General features: G+C 43.6%; 1 protein-coding gene across 4 annotated transcripts in view; it reads left to right on the top strand.

The window, feature by feature from the left end:
- The window catches only part of LOC131266205 (four and a half LIM domains protein 2), a 122832-nt gene extending 103271 nt beyond the window's left edge, over nucleotides 1-19561 (top strand). The window contains exons 1-6 of one of the 4 annotated variants that reach the window (XM_058268602.1): nucleotides 246-383; nucleotides 2988-3188; nucleotides 3261-3435; nucleotides 16542-16711; nucleotides 16793-16979; nucleotides 17077-19561. In XM_058268602.1, coding sequence (XP_058124585.1) covers nucleotides 246-383; nucleotides 2988-3188; nucleotides 3261-3435; nucleotides 16542-16711; nucleotides 16793-16979; nucleotides 17077-17234 — 1029 coding nt within the window. In that variant the 3' untranslated portion in view covers nucleotides 17235-19561. Of the gene's footprint in view, nucleotides 1-245; nucleotides 422-2987; nucleotides 3189-3260; nucleotides 3436-10252; nucleotides 10473-16541; nucleotides 16712-16792; nucleotides 16980-17076 lie in introns of those variants that run through there. The other 3 variants (XM_058268601.1, XM_058268600.1, XM_058268603.1) reach the window with 3 other exon arrangements.
- Nucleotides 19562-20364: the final 803 nt, after the last annotated feature.

The following is a 20364-nucleotide window of genomic DNA, read 5'->3' as shown; positions in this document are numbered from 1 at the left end:
TGTGCTTCGCGGGGAAGCAAACAACTTCTCCAAAGGCTAATTTCATTGTCGCGCTTCGTTCTGCCTCTCGGGAAAGAAGGAGAACGGTTCGTCTATCCGCCATCTGTTGAAACGATTTTTTAAGCAGTTCTAGTACTCGCGAGCGTGTGTGCGTGTGTGTGAGTTTGTGCCGGCATTCTGTTCGCGATCGCGAATTCGCTTTTGGAACACTCTTTCGGAAATCTAAATTATCCACCACCAGCAAAATGGCCGATGTTGAAGTGATGCACTCGACGGTCGAGGTGAAGAAGACGCGCAAAGTGAAAAAGACCACCACCAAGCGCCGCGAGTCGTCGGACCAGAGCGGCGAGGTGTCCATCACCGAGATGGAGACGACGGATTCGGTCAACCAGAGCCTGAACGCCATCGACGACAAGCAGGGGTAACGAAAGGAAGAGAGCACCCCTCGAGGGTTTCCTCGAGGGAAACTGCGGTGGAAATCGTCATCATCACCCCGTCCGGACGTGATTGTCCTTTGGGAGAGTTTCCTTTTTGGAGGAGACCTCCATAAACCTCTTTTGCGGTTGTCACACGCGACGTTTAGCCGGGGATTAAACTCCACACGGTAACCGGATAGCTTTCCTGAGGGACACCGGGAACTGTGTCCGGTGGTCGCTCCGGTGTTGCGAAAATCCAATTATTACTGCACTTTGAACGTGACTAAATTAGGTGTGAGTGTAAGTTTTCGTCTTTCTTTTCGCACCGACCCGACCGGTCCTTTCTTGGGCGATGGCATGAATTTATGGGTCTGTGCACCTTGGAAGGGACCGGGAGCTTCAGACGGCGGCGCAGGCTCATGAAATAATCGTGAATTGCGATATCTTAGCCACAAATCGAATTACATCGGGTGAACATGGGTTTTCGATCGGCACCAATGAAAGGGGATGTCGATGGCCGTGCAGAAGTGTCATTGGCTTCGGGGTTGCGCGATGCGTGTGAAGATAAAGCATTAATATTCCTTCGAATATTCGTCTCGCCGCGACGACCGCGACTATCGAACTTCAAGGAGACATTTCCGAGCGATAAATAACCACAAAGCGATTGTGTTCAGCGAATAGTGCGGCGATCCGCGCCGATTGATCGTGATAATAATTTAAAACCAACTTACTGTAAAATTTCTTTGCTTCATACATTTTCAATTTTTTTCTTAGTTTAAAAAACAATTCGTAAGTTTTGGCCATCAGATAAATCGTTTCAATAGTCATAAGATAATAGAACTCTCAAAATTTAATTTGAAATATGTTTCCTCAAATAATTATCTGAATATTCTCCTATATTGAAGATTTTAAAAAGATTGAAAAAAAAAATTATAGTTGTAACTGTAAGCTTAAACTATGTTACTTCAAGACATTATATGCTTGGAAAAGAGTTCAATGCATCTATTGAAGATTTGACAAAAATTAAAAACATAACCTTTGTTATAACTATATAATTTTAAATTTTTAAACATTTTAAAATGTTACTCCATCGGGGATTCACTTTCCAGACCTGATACGCTTGGAAAAGAACTCAATGCATGTTTATTTTCTGCTTCTCCGATCGTGTTAGATAATAATAGCACACGGACTTTTTTACTTGTAAAATAAAATATCATCGACCTCTTTATGCGGCGCATTACGCGATCGACGAAAAGGAGCGGGAATCCCGGGAGCGCGATGGATTTTTGCCGACGTGACTCTTGTTCGCGGAAATGCGCGCCCTACCAGGGCCAAAAATAAAATGCTATCGAAGTGTGAAAACTCACCAGACCGGGCAAGAGTTGTACGGGCAGGGTTCGGTTCGGTTAACTTTTCATCGATATCCACCTACTGGCACGAGGCGTCGAGAGAGTTGTGTTTAATTTGTTTCCAGAGCAAAACGATTCGAGAACGAAACACTGGCAAAAAGCATGCCTTATGACCTTTGCCAGGATGAGCATATGCATATTTCTGGCCATGCAGCTCATGCCGAACAGCAATTCCCCGGACCGTTGCTTTAGAGAACGCTAAAGATCTAGTCCAAACACGGGACACAAGTTCTGCTACTTGCTGGGATGGTAAAATGGAACGATCGCTCCCACACTCACGTCCCAGATGATATTCATATGTCTGGTCTGGTGTTAGGGGGAGGAAGGTTTTCGTTTTTGCACTCGGCCCGCTCGCATGACCGAATTTCGGCCGGTGCGCAACCAAACATTTGATCTCCAATGTATTGGGCTTATTTTTAGAACAACACACATTCGGCCCCCAAGACTGACTTGAGCTGCAGGGGCCCAAGCGGTGAAGATGTTGGGATATGCTCTTGGGCTGGTTGAAGAATAGCGGAAAACCACATGGAAACGAGCGAGGCAAAAATGCATTCGGTAGCGAACGCAAAGCAGCATCAAAATATTCAAAACAAATATGTTGTCGACAGCTTGAAGCTAAGTGTGTTATGATTTTGCTCACGCAGCGAAACATAGACGGCATTTTGTGGGTTGGAAAATTGGTGAAATGAACTGAATTCCGACTACTTGTGGCTCGTAGGCGTGTTGGGTGATGATGATGATGACTCCAGTCCAGTTGAACCGCACTCGTCTTTCGTTATCCCTGCTCTAACTTTAAGGTACAGACAAATATTATTTAAGGTTTCGAAAGTTCGTTCTTTATTCAAAGTGGTTACAATATGAAAAATATTCTCTTCAGAAACTAATTTCAATCCTCATTCCTGAAACATTTAACATCCAGTAGTTTTAAAGTTTAATTCATACTTTTGCCACTTCACTCTGATGAAGCGTTTAATGAGTTTGTTCTTACTTTGAGTGTAGATATTTGTTCTATATGCGCATGTGTCCTATCTTTAAAGACATTTATTTTGGATTGAATTATGTGAATCTTACCAATTGTGTGAATTGAAATTATTTCAATTCAAACCAAATCAAACTTTGATATCGATAACGAATTGAGCATGTGTTTTGTTTTTTCCTACAGCTTATTTTCAGTGGCGAGTACACCAAAGCCATGTCGAAGGACTGGCACTCGGGTCACTTCTGCTGCTGGCAGTGCGACGAAAGCCTGACCGGCCAACGGTACGTTCTGCGCGACGAGCACCCGTACTGCATCAAGTGCTACGAGAACGTGTTCGCCAACGTCTGCGAGGAATGCAACAAGACTATCGGTATCGATTCGAAGGTAGGCGAAGGTTGTGGAAAATTGAGGAGGAAGTGTATCAACTAACGGATGAAAATCAATTTCTTTACGTAGGATCTCTCGTACAAGGACAAGCACTGGCACGAAGCCTGCTTCCTGTGCAACAAGTGTCGCATTTCGCTGGTGGATAAACAGTTCGGCTCCAAGGCGGACAAAATCTACTGCGGTAACTGCTATGACGCCCAGTTCGCGTCCCGCTGCGATGGCTGCGGCGAAATCTTCCGTGCCGGTAAGTAGGAAAAAAGGATAGAGAAATATGGGTTTCCTCTTTTCTGTGATTGCTCCAAACACATTAATCTTTAAGGATCAAAAGTAGGTTTTCTGTAGAAAAAACTTTTTGGGTATTTGAAAGTTTTAAAAGTGTGGCAAATTGAAAGTGCGCCAAGAAATCAATGCACAAATAGTTATACATACGAGGTTTCACAAAACAATATCTAAATTAAAAGAATGAAAAGAGTAGAGTATATTTTGCGTAAAATGGCCTTTTTGATTCCCTTGGTGCCGTTCTTCCTGAAGAATTGTTATAATTTGTACTTCATTTTCTCAGGTTAAGTTTTTTTTTAAAATATTCGTTTAGTGGCGTCCATCTGCCGCTTCAAAATAAAATCAAAACACAGGGCAACGATTTGATTGAAAGGAGTACGATGTGGTTTCTAATCAACCTCGAAAGCCATCTGGTTTATTCATATCCATCCGCTTCCCGGCAACTCAACGACCAACCAAAACTCCAATCGATACGATAAATACATCGACTTCATACATGTTGTGTCTGTTGCTACTGAAAAAAGCGACACAGACTATAAATAACCAGAAGTTTTCGATTACTAAGTCCACAGCGCAACCATAAGATCGAATCTTGAGTCAAGTTCAGAACGGGATTAGGCTGATGGAGTTTTTCTTTCAATTAGCATTAATCATCTTATTGAAACATACGAATGATCTGCGATCTACGAACGGCAGACCATGACCGAACACTTGTACTAGGACTTAGTCGATCTTGGATCTTTCAGCCTACTACAAATCTTGTCAAATCTACAACCTACATTATGTGTCATGGATACCTTCTTAAAAAAAGATCGTGTTTGAAAAAAAAAATAAAAATAACAAAAGACTTCAAGGTATGTCGATGCCACAAGCAATAAATCAGCAACTCCGCGAGGTTCTTAACAAAACTCGTCGCCGCATGTGTCTAGTGTGTACAGTGACATAATCCACCTTTGGGTTCTTTAACGGAAAGATGATTAATTACACGGATCGGTGTAACACACACCGAAAATCGTGTTCGAGATGAAACGGGGACAGTTTGCACTTGTACAACAAAGAATATCTCCAAGAAGGCGCGAGGTACTTGCGATACTTAGCGGGGGTTTTCTCCTTTTTTGTCTCGTGGACAGTGTTTTATTTTGGCCTTTGTTTGCTCAACGAGCTTCCCGTTGGCGATGGTCGTGAAATAATTAAATTCAATTGGAGTTCAAGACACAAATCTCGCGTGTCGCATCCCGAACCGAAAGAGCACGCACGGTTCATGCTATTCGTTTTAGCCTGACCTACAAAGTCCCCCAGGCAACTGGAGCCAGATGAGCGCATCCCATGCTTCTTTTTCCTGCTTGTTTTGCTTGAAACCTTTCGCCAAATGACCTAAGCGATCGGTCACACAAACAAGGTTCCGGCGTATGATTTGTGATCTGGATTACGTCATGGGGGGTTTCTGTCCCTGAGTGTGAGGCGAGTTCCCACTGCACTTGCCCTCCTTCCAGACGACCAGCGCGAGACAGATGAGAGGCTCGTAAATTAGTCAAATAAAGAGATCACACCCTATCTTCAGCCTTGGCATCCGATTTGTGCGGACAGGATCGACAACGGCGGAAAGTTTACCACCATCCCGTGTTCTTTTTTCTTCCTCCCTCCCGGTCCTGCCTTTTGACGAGGAACAACATCAATTATAACATTACGGGGAACGGGCGGAAGCGTGATATTCGGCTTTTGTTGCAGCTGTAGACATGCACGAACGCAAGACAAAATTGAGGAATGACCCTCGAATTGAGCAGCCGTACCGCGTAGGTGTCCCATTGCTCCAGGCAGATCCTTCCTCTCCCAAGGAGGCCATAGCAGCCAGACATTGAACTCGAAAACGACTTCATAAACCCAAGGGAGCGCAAGCTTTCTGGGGATCGAATAACTTTCACTCTCCGTGGCAACCCTGCGCCGATCAGCGTATTATACATGGCCGTGGGCTTAATTTCCATCCTTTATGGCTTTTTCTGCGGCTGTAGAACAATGGGGGCCGCCATTATTTCGGGGTGGTAAATTGCCACCAGGGGCAGTTATCGGCCGCGTGGGGTCACGACGTCGTTGGCGTGACGCTGAGCCTCACTTGTTAAGGACCAGTGCGACCTGTTGCAGCCGACGTTTTTAAAACCATTCGGTGTTCTTTTTATGTGGTGCCCTCTCGTTTTATAGCGCCAATTACAAGTGCTGTCCGAAATGGTGCACAAGCTAATAAAGTTATTTTATTTCACCGTTTGGCAAATTGGAGTCCTGCGGGTGGGGGTTTATAACCGCCAACTACGATCGTGTCTTATGGAAGCGAAATATTTTCTCCCCTCTGGTGATGGTTATATTTATTGATTTAAATTAGTATAAATTAAAAAAAAACTAGGAGAGGTTGCAACTCGATATCTCCAAAAAAGGTCGCGTTGGTCAGTTTGACAAGTTGACAGCTACTCTACCGCAGCCAACACCGGAACTAGGTTTCCCATTGTCTAACGGTTTTAGGTCAAGTAAATTATTCGCAGATCAATTCCAAAATGAGACATTTATGGACAGTTTCCATATCGTAAAACTTGATACCTCTCAATAGGTGCCATAAAAAAACGCACTCACACACAAACGACACGCTTGAAGGAGTTGCGAACCCCAACTTGGTTCGCATGGAGTAAGGCATAGAAATGCTGGACAACGATCAAACCTCTAATCGAGTTCTCCACGAATGCGTGCGTAGGAGTTTCACCCCCGGTTTCTAAGGATGCGTGTGACGATCCGATCGCCGTGATCCGATTTGTCATGCTTCGCCCGAGTCCCCTCGAACAACGTGGGAGTCACCGGAGAACCATCCAGCAGTAGCGTGCGGAATGCTGCGGGCGATGTTTGTTTTATGCTGTGTTATGGATGCCATTCCGATCACGCCTTCGGCTCTTCGCCTTCTTCTAATCCGGAAGCTTTACGCGCACTCACCCGGCGCCACAAATCCTATGAATCATTCTGCCACGTGGCGGAACAACACACTAAGAATCCGCAATAAGGCAAGAGAAAGACGATCGTCTTCGTTGCCGTCGTCAGCGTCATGGTGGAATCCGTTCGGTTGAAACGCACCAGATTAGCCGCCCCATTGCGGCTCGGTAATGAACAGTTTTCTCCCGACTTAAGCACGATCACGCGGGTAGAGTTCTCCTGTTGCTGTCTAGTGCATCGATATCGATCGCGACTGCATTCATCCATCACGCGCCGACCTGTCAGAGAAGGCGGACGGGTGCAAAAACCTCTGGAAATCATCTGTCATTCACGCGGGAGACTTAGACGTCCCCGGACGACGTTTACTACTGAATAGAATCCCCACTCCCCTCGGGGTGATTGGATCTTCCAATGCGGCTGCGAAACCTTGTCTGCCTGGGTGGCTGAGGTTCGCATTAATAACACAATTTGCTTCTTTTCACTTGCACACTTCACACGAAGGTTAAAAACGAGGCGTATCTGCATCGCTGTTTTTGTTCAACGTATGTCCATCGAAACGTCAGGCCTGTGCGGAGCATGGCCCGGTACCACTTCCCTCGAGCGGTACCGAGTGAAAGAGCGAACGAAAACAATATCGACGATTGGTCGACCACTGGAGACGACATTAATGTGCGATTGTTTAATCAACATCAACCTGTCCATAATCCGCCTCCGCAGGCCCGAAATGCAAGTTCCAGAACAACAACAACAACCGAGGCAAAATTAAACAACAAGCAATAAATTTACAACAGCGCATGGTGGGCCATAAGAAGGTCCGTTGACATTGGGAAGGCTTCGCCGTAACGGAACGTAACTTACGACAAGTCGAAACTTCTCTTTGGTTAGTAACAAAACGATTTAGTACTCCGGCGTGGAGTTGTAAAGTTGAAACTAATTACAAAACGACACAATTCATTCGCTTATTTTGTGTTTGCTTAGAGAATAAGAACGGACAAGAAGATGATTTTAAGATGTTCGAACTCTTATTGAGATATAAAAATACTAAAATGTTCTTCTTAGAGGCGCAAAAATATTAGACGAATGAGGTTTTTGTCCTTGGAAATCGATGCCGTCAAAGCAGAACAAACACTCGTTATTCCGCGCCACCTCGGCGAGGGCTGTGATTAATGTGGTTCTCCATTAGCACCCTTTTCAGATCGTAATCCCTTGAACTAAACCCTTTGCGGAGTACTTGCCACTAGTCCCTAGACTGGCCACGATTCTGAAACTAAAGCTGGACAAACGTGGACGATCACGTGTGAGGTAAACAGAAAACCCTTTTCATCCGTAGACAGCGGAACATATCAGCCAGAGGTTTGATTCCCCGGTGTGGCCACCGAGACACATGTAACGTGAGCCTGTTGGGGTGGGATTACGGCGAGGTCTTGCTACAGTGTTTTATTTTTCCGGTGAACCACCCACGCACAACAAAACGCTGCCTCGGCTGCTTTCATCGCAAACACAAACAACTTTAGATGCTGGAGTTTAGCAATTAACTGCTAATTTCATTTGCAGCCCTTTTTGGGCACTATAAACAGGCACTATAAGGGCATCCAAGGATTTGGGGATTCAAGGGTTTTTAGAGCGTGAGTTTCGCACGGAGGAATCATTCACCAATATCTTAGGAATCGAGAGGCATTTTGGTTTTAACTTGTGAGAAGCAATTTTACCTTAATCTTTTTATCTGATTGGTTGAAATTGTTTCTACATTTTTTATAGAATATGCCACCTAAAAACTTGTCTGGTTTTAATTTATATACAAACTTACTTTATTGGCGCTACAACCGCTGAGCAGTCTTGGCCTGACGAATAGACAAAAGTAGTACTTAAAACATGTCAGTTTATGGCATAATTTGTATGGTCTGGATTTTCTTTTATTTTCTGCCTCTATTTAAACCTACGCATCAAGCCCTACTCTAATATTCTCTAGGAAACTAGTTCACTTTAAGGGAGCTTTGTTTTTGCTCTTATATTTTACGTCCCACGTGCTGGCTCGGGGCTTCGGGCAGCTTCAACTTTGAAACCACGACCAAAGTGACACCGCGATGAGATGAGCGTATTGGAGCACTGTGAAATCCATCACAGCCCAGCTACACGGAGGATGAGATTGCACGCGGTGTCTAGAGTTTCGTGTCAACAACGGCAACAACTAACGCGTGCCACACATCGCGTACAGGCGACTCCATGAGGTAGAACCAGCTACAAAAAAAAAAAGTAAAATAACACACGAGCGATAAGCAAATCGCATGCAAATGCCGATTACCTCGTTCGCTTCCTGGCCTTGCCTTCCCCCTTCTGTCCACCGATTCTAGCCAGTTGGCAGTGAAACCTCACCAGAACCGACCTGCGACATAGAACACAGCCGAAGGCGTCGCAAACGCAGACCTTTTATGGGCTCCACATGCAAGGGCCCTATACTGGGCCCTTTCGATTCGGAACGGGCGAGGACGTTGGCTTTCGGGTTTCTTTTGTTTTAGAACTTCCCGAATCCCAGGACCTACCATAAGGGAAAATGAAGTGTGTGCCGCTTTTAGTGTCTCGTCCGAAATCGCTCGGATTCTACCACACACGAACGAACGAAGGGCTGAACGCACGCAACCCCAAAGCGAAGGATATGTTTTGCATGTCAAAATCAATTTCGAGACATATTTCCATGGCGCCTTTTTCTGCACTCAAGTGAAGTTACGTTACGGCCTTTTGCGAGTTTCCTTCCCATACGCGACGATCCCCATGAAGGGCGGAGCCTTTTTCGGAGGGCCATAATGTTTGGAGATTATCGGTATTCGGTTTCACAAGCAAACTCGAAACCACTGACGGCTAAGACGGAAATAAAGAACACGCAAAAAACAAAGCAGCATCGGACCGGCGCTCATAAATATGAAAAATTGTGCGCTAATGCTGCTGAAGGATTGATAATGTGGTGCGAGGTTCCCCTGCGAAGTTGTCCTCAGGTTTGAGCTCCGTTTTACGAGGGTTTTTTTTTTGTACCGAAACATCCGTGGGGTGCTCTTCCCTTTGGCATTCCGCAAACTGAAGATGACGACAGCCGGCAACCACGTAGACACACCACACGTCCCACCGCAGGCCCCAGTCGCCCGTGTGCCAGGGCGTTGCAAAGGGGCAAGAAAACAAAAGAACCATGCAAGGAAATGTGGAAGGTAAACTTGACGACGCCGACGATGGAAACGACGAAGGCAGGAATCTCTCTCCCACTCGACTACCGCCTTGACCTCGGCCACAACACCACGCTCCAAAAGCGCGTCTCATCGCCCCGCAATGTCCACCCCGTTCCAAGCGCTGAGACGGCTGAGCTAGCTCACGCAATAAGTACTACTATACCCCGGGGCCGGCGTGCGACTTCACTTCAGTTATGAATGAACGTTTGGTCAGCGCACATCGTCGGATGCCGTGGCGTTGATCTCGTTGTCGGACCGTTGTTTTCGTTCAGTTCCCGTCCCGGTTTCCCGAGTGTCTCCTGTGCGTAAAGTTTTGTGTGCTAAAAAAGTTGCACGATCACGTTTACCCGATTCCGTGTTATATCCTGAGTTGGAGAAACGGCAAGAAAAGGAGTGAAAATATTTCATATCTAGTGGATAAAGAAAGTTTGTTCCATTTCTCTGAAGAGGTGTTGAAGCTTAAAAAAGAAAAAAAAAACAGCAAAGATTAGCTGTGTGCTCTCAAAGTGGTCGGTTTCTTTGTTGGAAAAACAACCTGTGATCCTCGTGATTTGTTGCTTGGTGTAGGAACTTCACTTGAAACCTGACGATAGTAAAATAATGGCCATGGATATCCTGTCGTCCGACTTCGACTCCCGGCTGCGGCTGAAGACGAAAACGGTCGGCGGCGAGCGGATTAAGCGCGCCGAGGACAACAACGAGGACATCGCGATCCTGAGCATGTTCCTGCCGGGGGCAACGGCCGCGAAGGAGCAGGAAAAGTTCCGCTGCCATCTTGGACTGGACTGCCGCGTCGGTGACTGTCGCGACACGACTCCAGGTACTGGATAATACAAATGGGAGTTCCAAAATCATTTTGGGAACAATACACAACATCGTCAAACACTATTTAAAAACTCGTTAGGAACCAATTGACGCCTCGCCCTCGCGTTACTTGTGCGCGAGAACGAATTAACACCAGGCTGACACATTCACGCGCATACACACACGCACACGCCTACGAACGGCAACGCCAACAGCTTCGCGTTGTTAATGTCCGCGCGGACGGAACCGGTTCGGTTCCGCTTCCGTTGCGGTAGAGCTCGGAACGTCGGAAGGAGCTCGTGCGCGCGCCATCTACGGTCAGGGCAAACAAGCTCATCTCGATGAAGTTATACCCGAGACACCGGGCACAGGCCACCCCGTGTGTCGCATCCATTTAGGTCCAATTAACGGACGCACGATAATTGGCCCCGCCACGCTATTATCGGCCAAGCCTGTCCGCGTCGTCCACCGAAAGGTGCAAACGGTTGTCGGTTCTGCCCTCTTTCGGCACCAAACTACGAGCCCTCTCCCCCTCTCTTCGCCCTCTTCGCGGACAGCTGGTGGACAGCCGTGCAAAAACCGAAAAGCCCCGCATCTGAGCTACCGTTTGGAATCAGCACTCGAACTGGAGCCCGCAAGGTCCGTCCTGCCGGCGTTTGATCGATAGGCAGGGTTAATGTCGCCATTAAAGCGCTGGCGGAGGTCCTTTTCTCTAGCGTAACAGTTGACTCAATGCTGGAAGTGTGGCACTTTTATGTAGGTCATAAATCTTCCCATAGTGCACTGGCAAAAGTGGAGGATCGTTGTAGAGTTGAAATCGATTCCGCTAGCAAATCAGCGGTCAAAAGATAATCTAAATAGATTAATCCATTTAAAACGCCCTGTTTGTTGTTGCACTCAGTGAAGATGATTTATTTTTTAACTTTACCCCATTGTTCGATAAGCGTTTTACCCAAAAGCGCATAATTTACGATCCTAATTGATCGTACTATAGACAAATCTGTTCAGGTGTAATGTATACGATAAAATTTTGTTTTATCAGCAGTTAAAGTGAATCGAAGGTAGTGATTTTTACTATATCTGTACCAATTTTAATTCTGTAAATTGAATCGTTTTTTCGTGCAGTAAAATCTTTCTAAATCTTAATCTAAAAGAACCTTAAAATATGTACTAGAATAGAAGTACTTAACATCGTTTGAACTGAAGTAGATTTAGTAGAACTTATGAAGTGTAAGATCTACTACTTATGAAGTATAAGAGAAAAAAATATTAAATATATTTAAATTTGGTATGAACATATACCAAATTTAATACATTACCATACAGAATATACAGCAGATTTTTATTAAGAGAATTATTTCCAAAGACTAGTTTTGGTTAAAAATGGGTTTAAAAACAGGGAAGGTATTCGTAAAAATAATAATTAAAATACCGACAATATACCGTTACGTCTTCTTCAACAAACGAATACTCACAAAGGTCAAATGAAAAGTGCATTCATCAAATGTTTGCCAATGATTTTAATTGCCTTTCGATGCCTTCCAATGTGAGTTTTGGCAAATAAATGCAAACTCATACAAGCACCACAATAGCGCCAATCAGTCGCCGCTGAAATGCAATCACAAACCGTCTTTGACAAATAGCAGTCGCCATTATTTCAATTAACCCTGAGCCGTGTTTTTCGAATGGGTTTGTGTGCCGGTTTGGAAAGAACTCCATCGGAAACCGTAAAACCGCAAACAATTCCGCCCGTTTGGCGACACAGTTCCTCTCGCGGGTGTTTCTCGATATTCGCTCTCGGTTGGAATCAATCTCGGTTGACCGACCGGGTCGGGTTCGGATCGGATGGTGATCGCTATAAATTTCAATCTTCCCGCGGTTGACCCTGCAGCGTGCGCTGCAAGTGCTGCCCACGTGCACGGGCAAACACACACTCGTCTCAACAGAACGTACGTAAAACGACCTTCGCCTGGAACGGGGTGCTGCCAAAGAAAGATTGCCATCAGATACATCATCAAAGAAAGGAGTAGGCTCGGAGAACAACCTGTCTCCCGGCGGCCAATGAATAACACGTCCAGTTCGATATTTCTTTTATGGCCTCGGAATGGCGAATGGTGATCGCGTGCTGCTACTCCACGCAGCTTTGCTCGTCCCACGATGCTGAAAAGATGCAAAAATTAGCATAATTTTGGCAGCTTGTAGCACGTCCTGGGGAGCTCGTGGGCCAAGAAGTAGCAACTCTACCCCTTGGCGTCGTTCCGTCCAAAATGGAAGCATTCACTTCTTCTTGTTGCGTGTATTCTATTGACTTTCCAACTGCTTCACTTGGGTGAAAAATAAAATGTTCGCTTGCTCACAACATGGCCACAGACGGCCGATTGCAATCTTGCTGTTTTTTTGTCTCTTCGAATTTTAAATCTGGATGCCACAAAAGCAAACAAACCAGAAACGTCACGCTTGACTTCAAACGCGATTGGATAAGTTGGTGAGATCATGGATTGTATGTTTGACGAAAAACACGTCATCATTGCTCCCGGGGAGTGTCAAGTGGTTGGTCCGAAGAGGGACTACGTTTGTTTTTTTTTTTTGGTTTCTTCCTTTGCACATGACCTTATGCGTTTTTTTTTTAAATTTGTTATAATACTCCACCGTCTGATCAACCGCCGCTGACCGTGGGTTGTTTGTAACGTCGTGATTTCACGGCGGAAATTGGACGTAAATTATTTGTTCAACACATTTAACATTCGGAAGAAGAAAACAGTTTGTCTCGCGTGGACGATTTTGGAAGGGAAGAGCTATAAAATTTTTATTGCTTGTTTGAAATTAACGTTCCACATCAAGCGACAAAAGCTTTTTGTCGTGTCTTATTGTGGACGAAACGTGTCGAGAAAACAGCGTCTCAATGCGATCGTAAAGTCGATTAGTCGAAACAATATAAAATGTTTGAATCGAATGGAAATATCTCTAAACTGCGTACATTAGGATAAAGATCATCTAATTTGGTTTTGGTTTAATATTAAAATTTAATCCTTTTTCAATTTCTTACCCTCCACCACCTTAAGAGACGAAGTACTTGTAACTCACTATTTTTGAAAACCACTGTCTCATTAGAATGGAATGTGATTCCAAAGCTCCCACATCAACAACCTCAGCATCATAGTAATGTGGCGAAACCACACACTCACACATTACGATAATTCGAATGGCCTCTACAACGACTCTCGGTGCCACTAGTAATGGATGCACATTTATCAACCGAAATAGATAGACGATGCTAATTCATGCCCACGTTCCGTGTCGAGTCCAAACAGGAAAAAGGAAGCCGAGTTGTTGTGCCAATTAATTTTCCAATGCATAAACAAATCCTCCGCACAATCGGGAATGTGCGTTTGTTTGTTTTCCCCACGTGTGCTTGTATGTGCAGCCTTTCCGTTGCGATCGATGTATCATTAGTGTTGTTTAGTCGTTTTAACCTAAAGACTCATTCTTCGCCACTTTTGGCTAGCGAGCTAAGAATAATGAAGTATTGTGTTTTAATTTAGCGACATTTAAACATTTACTCCCTTCCACGCTTTTGCCTTTCTTCGACGGAGCAGAATGGATGGCATTAATGAGTTCGGACCTTGTTGGAAAGATAATGTATAATGTGTCCCACCTACATGGGCCGTAGTCAGGGTAGTTTCTCCCGACGGTTCGGAGATAATTTATAGTCATTTTATAGTTTTCCTTCCCGAGCCGTATTGCGAAAAAAAAACACGACAACATTTAGAAGCGCTGCCATTGACTTATGTAAAACAACTTCATCGGCATTTTGGGTGCTCACTCAAAATCTGTCACACACAGGCATGTTCTTAAGAGCATGCCTCACATCCCCTCGTTATGCGCCGTCTTCACCGACCGAAAGATCGTTTGCAATTTGATGGATGAGATCGTGTATAAATCAACGTGTTGTGTTGCTTTTTCTCTCCTAGCGACTGCCGCTTGCCTTGCGCATGGCGCGTTTGCCAACATTTTAATCTTGCTTGCCACCCGACGGCCAAGATCGATTGAATATTCATTCGATTTAATTAATCTTAGCTTCGAGTGAACGAACGAACGATGTGAAAGGGATGGAAGCTATCGGCAAGCCTACAAGCCTTGTGTAGGTGGTCCGTTTTCGGGCGGAAGCTTGTAACATGTTTCACTTAACGGAGGACAAGCGACAAGTGCGTTGAAAAATTAAATGCATACGACACATTCGTCAAAAGATGGCGCCTCCAGCCTTCGGCGATTAATGAGTTTCTTGTCGGAAGCGGATAATAATTTAATATAAAGATATTCAAAGCTCTTATATAAGATCTTCATCGATAAACAAATTAAAAATTAAACTAAATTCTACAAGTTCTTCTTGAGCTGACCGGGACACCCACACATGCACCGATTATTTGCCAGATCGCAGTTTCCTTCCGCTGTCGATGACGCCAACGAGAATTCACTCTCGCCCGTAAAAGGCTGGCCTTCCGTATTTCCAGCGTACAAACGGCCATGAGTGCCCTCATTCTGGAGGGCCTCCACTGAGGGCGCCATCTGCAAACCAAACTTATAGCTCGTGGATGAAACAGGAGATTTGTGACCCTCGACGCCCACACAACGAAAAATAAAATTTCTCACGAGGCGACGTCCGCAATAGCTACCCTAAATGGTCCAACTTCTGGAAATGGCGCTGAGGGATCCCTTCCTCGGTTCCGTTCCGAGCCACCTCCACCTCCATTGCACTTTTTATCGGACCCTGGCGTGGTCGATAAATCGATCGAAACTCATGTTGGCCCCGTGGGGAGACAGGGCAAGCAATTTATTAATCCCCCGATGATCGACGATTGCGGGAAGTATCGTCAACAGAATACGGCTTCTGTGTTCGTGACTCAAGTGGCATCTTCAACTACTGACAAGCGCTAGGAAGCGAAATTCCTTGTACGGAAGTGAAAAGTTTCTCTGGCATGATGATTCACATTGATATCAAACCCCCATCGCAATATTTCACGTCATTCCACATCGCACGAATGCACGTTTTTAGCCATACATGTTAAATTCCGTTGATCCTCTGGTTTCGATCGACGATCGTTCGCAAACCGATTAACCTTGTTGGAAGTGATCATCGTCGTAGATGCGCTAGAATGTATGGTTGCGGTCTGGAGGACATTGTTGACTGTTTGTGTTTGGGCCTTGGCCGTTTGTGTACCTTTTCGGCGTGCAATTAAAGCCACGAGGCGCCCGCGATAAGATGAGTGCTTGACAATTATTGATATTGCAAATTAAAAGGTGCCACTGCGATAATGAAAAGGTGTTGAAAAAGAAAAAAATATTTGTCATACCATAGGGGGTACGAGAGAAGTAGATAGTAGGGAAGAGATTGAAGATGAGACTCAAATGACACGAGGCACGTGTTTGTAAAATACGAAGGGTGCGGTTTTTGTTGGATCCCTCACGTGCATTAAGATGTTGAAGTTGGTACAATCAAATGATTGCTTAAGTTATTTGTACATTTTGTTTTTCTTTTTTACTTACAGAGTTAACAATTTGGTGGTCCTACTTTTATGTAATTTTACTACTAAAAGTAATCCGTGTTTTTTAGACAAACAATTTTATTTCTTTTGTATTGTTTTAAATAGTGACAACCAAAAAAATTTACTACAGACTATTCCTGACTCATATGATAAATTGAGCATAGGTGAAATTAAACACGTAAAATGTAAAGTTATTTTATGACAGTTAGAGGACAGTTTCACCATCAAAAATTTTATAGAGTAAAAAATATCCTTATTGGTCATATATATTCATTTACATGTTTACATTACAACATTTCAAATATTGAAAATTTCCACCACTGGTAAACCAAATCTCATGATATAGCCGATAAGAAATACACCCTTAGGCAAATTGACAATATACGCTGTGGAGAAAACAAAATTGAATATGAAAAATAGGGATGAAATTGCTTTAAATGAATTATTAGAATCAGTGACTGCTATGAAGCATCTAGGAAAAACACAACTTCGTTTTCATAACTATTCTAATTTTTTTTTCTCTTTTCCACTGATGTTTACAGGCACGAAGAAGATGGAGTACAAAACGCGACAGTGGCACGAGAAGTGCTTCTGCTGCTGCGTGTGCAAGACCGCCATCGGCACGAAGTCGTTTATTCCGCGTGAGCAGGAAATCTACTGCGCCGGCTGCTACGAGGAGAAGTACGCAACCCGTTGCATCAAGTGCAAGAAGGTAAGTACAAACTTGTTAGTAAGCGAACGTACTTGAGGTAAATGTCATTGATCGATTTTTACCGTTGCCATTCCAATGCAGATCATCACCAGTGGCGGCGTAACGTACAAGAACGAACCGTGGCATCGTGAGTGCTTCACCTGCACCAACTGCCAGGTGTCGCTTGCCGGCCAGCGCTTCACGAGCCGCGACGAGAAGCCCTACTGCGCCGACTGTTTCGGCGAGCTGTTCGCGAAGAGATGCACCTCCTGTACCAAGCCAATCACCGGTAAGTGTCCGATGAGAAATAAAAGCTTGATCACATGGTCGACTCGTCTCTACTTCTATTACTCACTTTCTCCTTGCGACTTTCTGTTTCACCGTAGGCATCGGCGGTACGCGTTTCATCTCGTTCGAGGATCGCCACTGGCACAACGATTGTTTCATCTGCGCCATCTGCAAAACGTCGCTGGTCGGACGCGGTTTCATCACCGACGAGCAGGACGTTATCTGTCCGGAGTGTGCCAAGCAGAAGTTGATGTAAACGTGTGCCAGGCCTCAACCTCGGCAAAGCCATCCGCAAGCGGTTCACGATCATTATTGAAAGATTTCATCGAGAACACATTTCTGTACTCTCCTCCCCCACACTCATTTCCCAGTGCATTCAGTTAAGTTAAAAAAAGCGAGAGAAAACCATCCTGAAAAAGGGTCCGAATGTGCTTAATTAAGAATCCACGAAAAGGATGATACACTTCCTCCTTCTTTCATATCCTTCCCCAAAGGCATTCACATGAACATTTCAGAACCGTCCATGTCCATTTGCCAGAGCAAAACAACATCCGCAAAACCCTCCTACAGACAAACTCCACTCGAACCGCTTCGACTTTTCTGGTTCATCCCTTATCTAGGTTGGGCTTCTGTTTGTCCCATTTTTATTTATCTTTTTTTTATTTTGTTAAACTTTGACGATAGTGACAGGAACAAGCATTCGATATTGTATTTGTCCTCATCGATAAGACGTATCTGTAGAGACGGAGCGCACTATAGAAGGAGAAACAAATTCACATGTAGCAGACATTTAAATTATTGTGCGTTTTAACCGTTTTCTTTCTGTGCAAACAACATGTTTCAAGCATAAAGCAGCTTGTTGAGCGTAGTAAGATACCATTATAGATAGAACTAGAGCGAACGTGAGAAAGAACAAGTGAGAAAGGTGTAGAGAAACCGCGGAGTGTGTACGTGTTGAAGGAAGTGAAAGTTATAGAAGAAAGCAATGTTAGAAGCGCGAGATGTAGAATGCGAAAGAAATGAAGAAAAATGAAACAAGGAAGCGAAGAGGAGAAGATGCACGTGTGTAAGCAACGAACACAGTAGCGTAGCAACGGCCTATATTCACTAAAGTTGCCTTTTACTATCATAAAACAAAAACAAGCAAACACAAAATAATCACTACACCGAAAGAATATGAATCGATCGTTGGGAAGCAACATATTAATGTTTATATAGTAGAAGTCTGTTTGGCTAAGGGTTGAAGATGAAAGCATAACCCCCTTATACATAGCTAAAGCCGCTTTCGTTGGAGGAACCGAAGAAAGCATGGGCACAACTGGCGACGGTTGCTAGATAGAACGAAAGTTACCGCTTTTGAAATCGATCGTCGTTTTCAGGCAAGAGGAAGAAGTATTGAATATTTACAGCAGCAAAAGGGACGAACCTGTCAAAATCCCTCATCAATTTGCGTGATGTTTCTCTACCTTTGTGTTCTAGCTAAAAAAATATATTTTCAATTCGATGCTACGAAAGTAACTGCAAAAGAATGTGACGCACAGAAAGTAAACCCATTATAAAAAAGCAACAAAAATTGAAAGTTTGAAGTAAAAGTAATAAAAAACTATTGGTGGCCACGGACAGGCACCAAAAACAGGGCATAAGAGACAAAAGCGCACATACATACAAACTAACGACAAAACGCGATTCCTATGGGTCGCTGCTCCTCGTCTCGTTTCTGTTTCTAGAGTATACTACTGTACATTAGCGGAAGCATCCACGTTTAACCAGAATCGTTTCGTAGTAGACGCATATTTTCATCTTTTAAATTATTTATTCGTTAACCATACTGTTCACTCTTCATATACGGTGCGTAAATAAGCAAAAATCGAAATAAAAGTTAAACCTAATAAAGTAATAAAAAAAAATTATATAAAACGAGCAATACGACAATTACATCACGTCCTCTGATTGTGTCTGTCTGTCAATTTGTTATGTCTAACTCCCCGTGGTGGCAGAATGTGACAAGTTGAACGCCATTGTTGTAGGTATTTTTTGCTGCCTGAAATAGTAACCCAAATGCGTCCTTGTACTAACCATCACGCTTGTGTTTGAAATGCTTTTTAAACGTAACTCTAATGACAAACACCTTGCTCGTTGTGTGTTGCGCTTCATAAAACATTATTTAAAAAAATAATCAAATTGAAGAAAGCTTATTAACAACCATTACCATAAATGCGCGTGCATTGTTATGCGAGAGCCTGTGAACAGATATGGAACATTTAGTAGAGATTAAAAATAGTTTACAAACAACTAAACAACTGTGGCCTTTCTGTATATTGAGAGATTCGTAGTTCTACTGTACAGTGTAGCGAAAATTGTGTGGTATTTATTAAGGGATTGTAAAACACAGGCAACCACAGAACGTACGATTGATTGTAGAACAAATGTATGTATTCAGGATACATGGTTACTGGAGCTCTTTGGAGACCCAAACAGCAGTTCTCGGTAATGGTAGACCGAGCCCTATGATTGAAATCGCATTGTGGCTAAATACTTATTGATTGTAGCGATTCCAATTTTGAATAAACAATAAACAGACTTTATGTGCAATTTCGTTTGCGTCTTGCTGCGTAAAATGTTCCTTGTAACGAGAAACCTCAGCATCGTGGTTCGTCATTTGAACTAGATTGATTTAACATAACATTCTAAACATATTATTCATTCAACCTATTCTCATATTCCTTGCTGGTAGTAATTTGAAAATCTCAATTACTAAGATTGATGAAACAGAACTTCCTCAAAATGTCGACTGCATGAGAGGTTTGTATCTTTGTAGAATTTAACTTTTTATTATTATTTTTATTATTATTATTATTATTATTATTATATTTATTAGACTGTTGTATATTTAAACACAGTAGGAGATTTTGGTCCATCACAAAAAAAACAGACATCTTCCAAAGCACAAACAATCAACCGGATGTTTAAGGTGATCTTTCCTAACGAAAAAATAACGAGAATCGATTGTGTAATATTGAAATTTGCATATTATGGCCTCAAAATATCGACATCGACACGAGAATTGGATCAACAGGGACAAGGAAAAAGCCCTATATTACCCTGAATAAATAGATAGGTCTGCAGCGGAGAACGTAAACTGTTTTGATACTTCACCTTCCCACAAGGTAAAAAAAAACCCAATGGTTTCTCTAAAACTGTTTACCCGTTTTATTTATACGTACAACATATTTTTCAGCATAACATTTCGTGGGAGGTAAACGTGTAAACTTCCCTAACCCATTGTAAACCGAAAATCTCTTGGGTAACAATTGCCTCACCTTAGGACACCACAATCCCATTTGGTTGGAGTGTACCCGCCAAAGAGTTTCACTTTTCCAGGCCAA

This window comes from Anopheles coustani, chromosome 2 (genome assembly GCF_943734705.1).
Source record: "Anopheles coustani chromosome 2, idAnoCousDA_361_x.2, whole genome shotgun sequence".
Classification (NCBI taxonomy): Eukaryota; Metazoa; Arthropoda; class Insecta; order Diptera; family Culicidae; genus Anopheles; species Anopheles coustani.
Note: the sequence above shows the minus strand (reverse complement) of the source record. Positions and strands in the feature narration are given on the sequence as shown.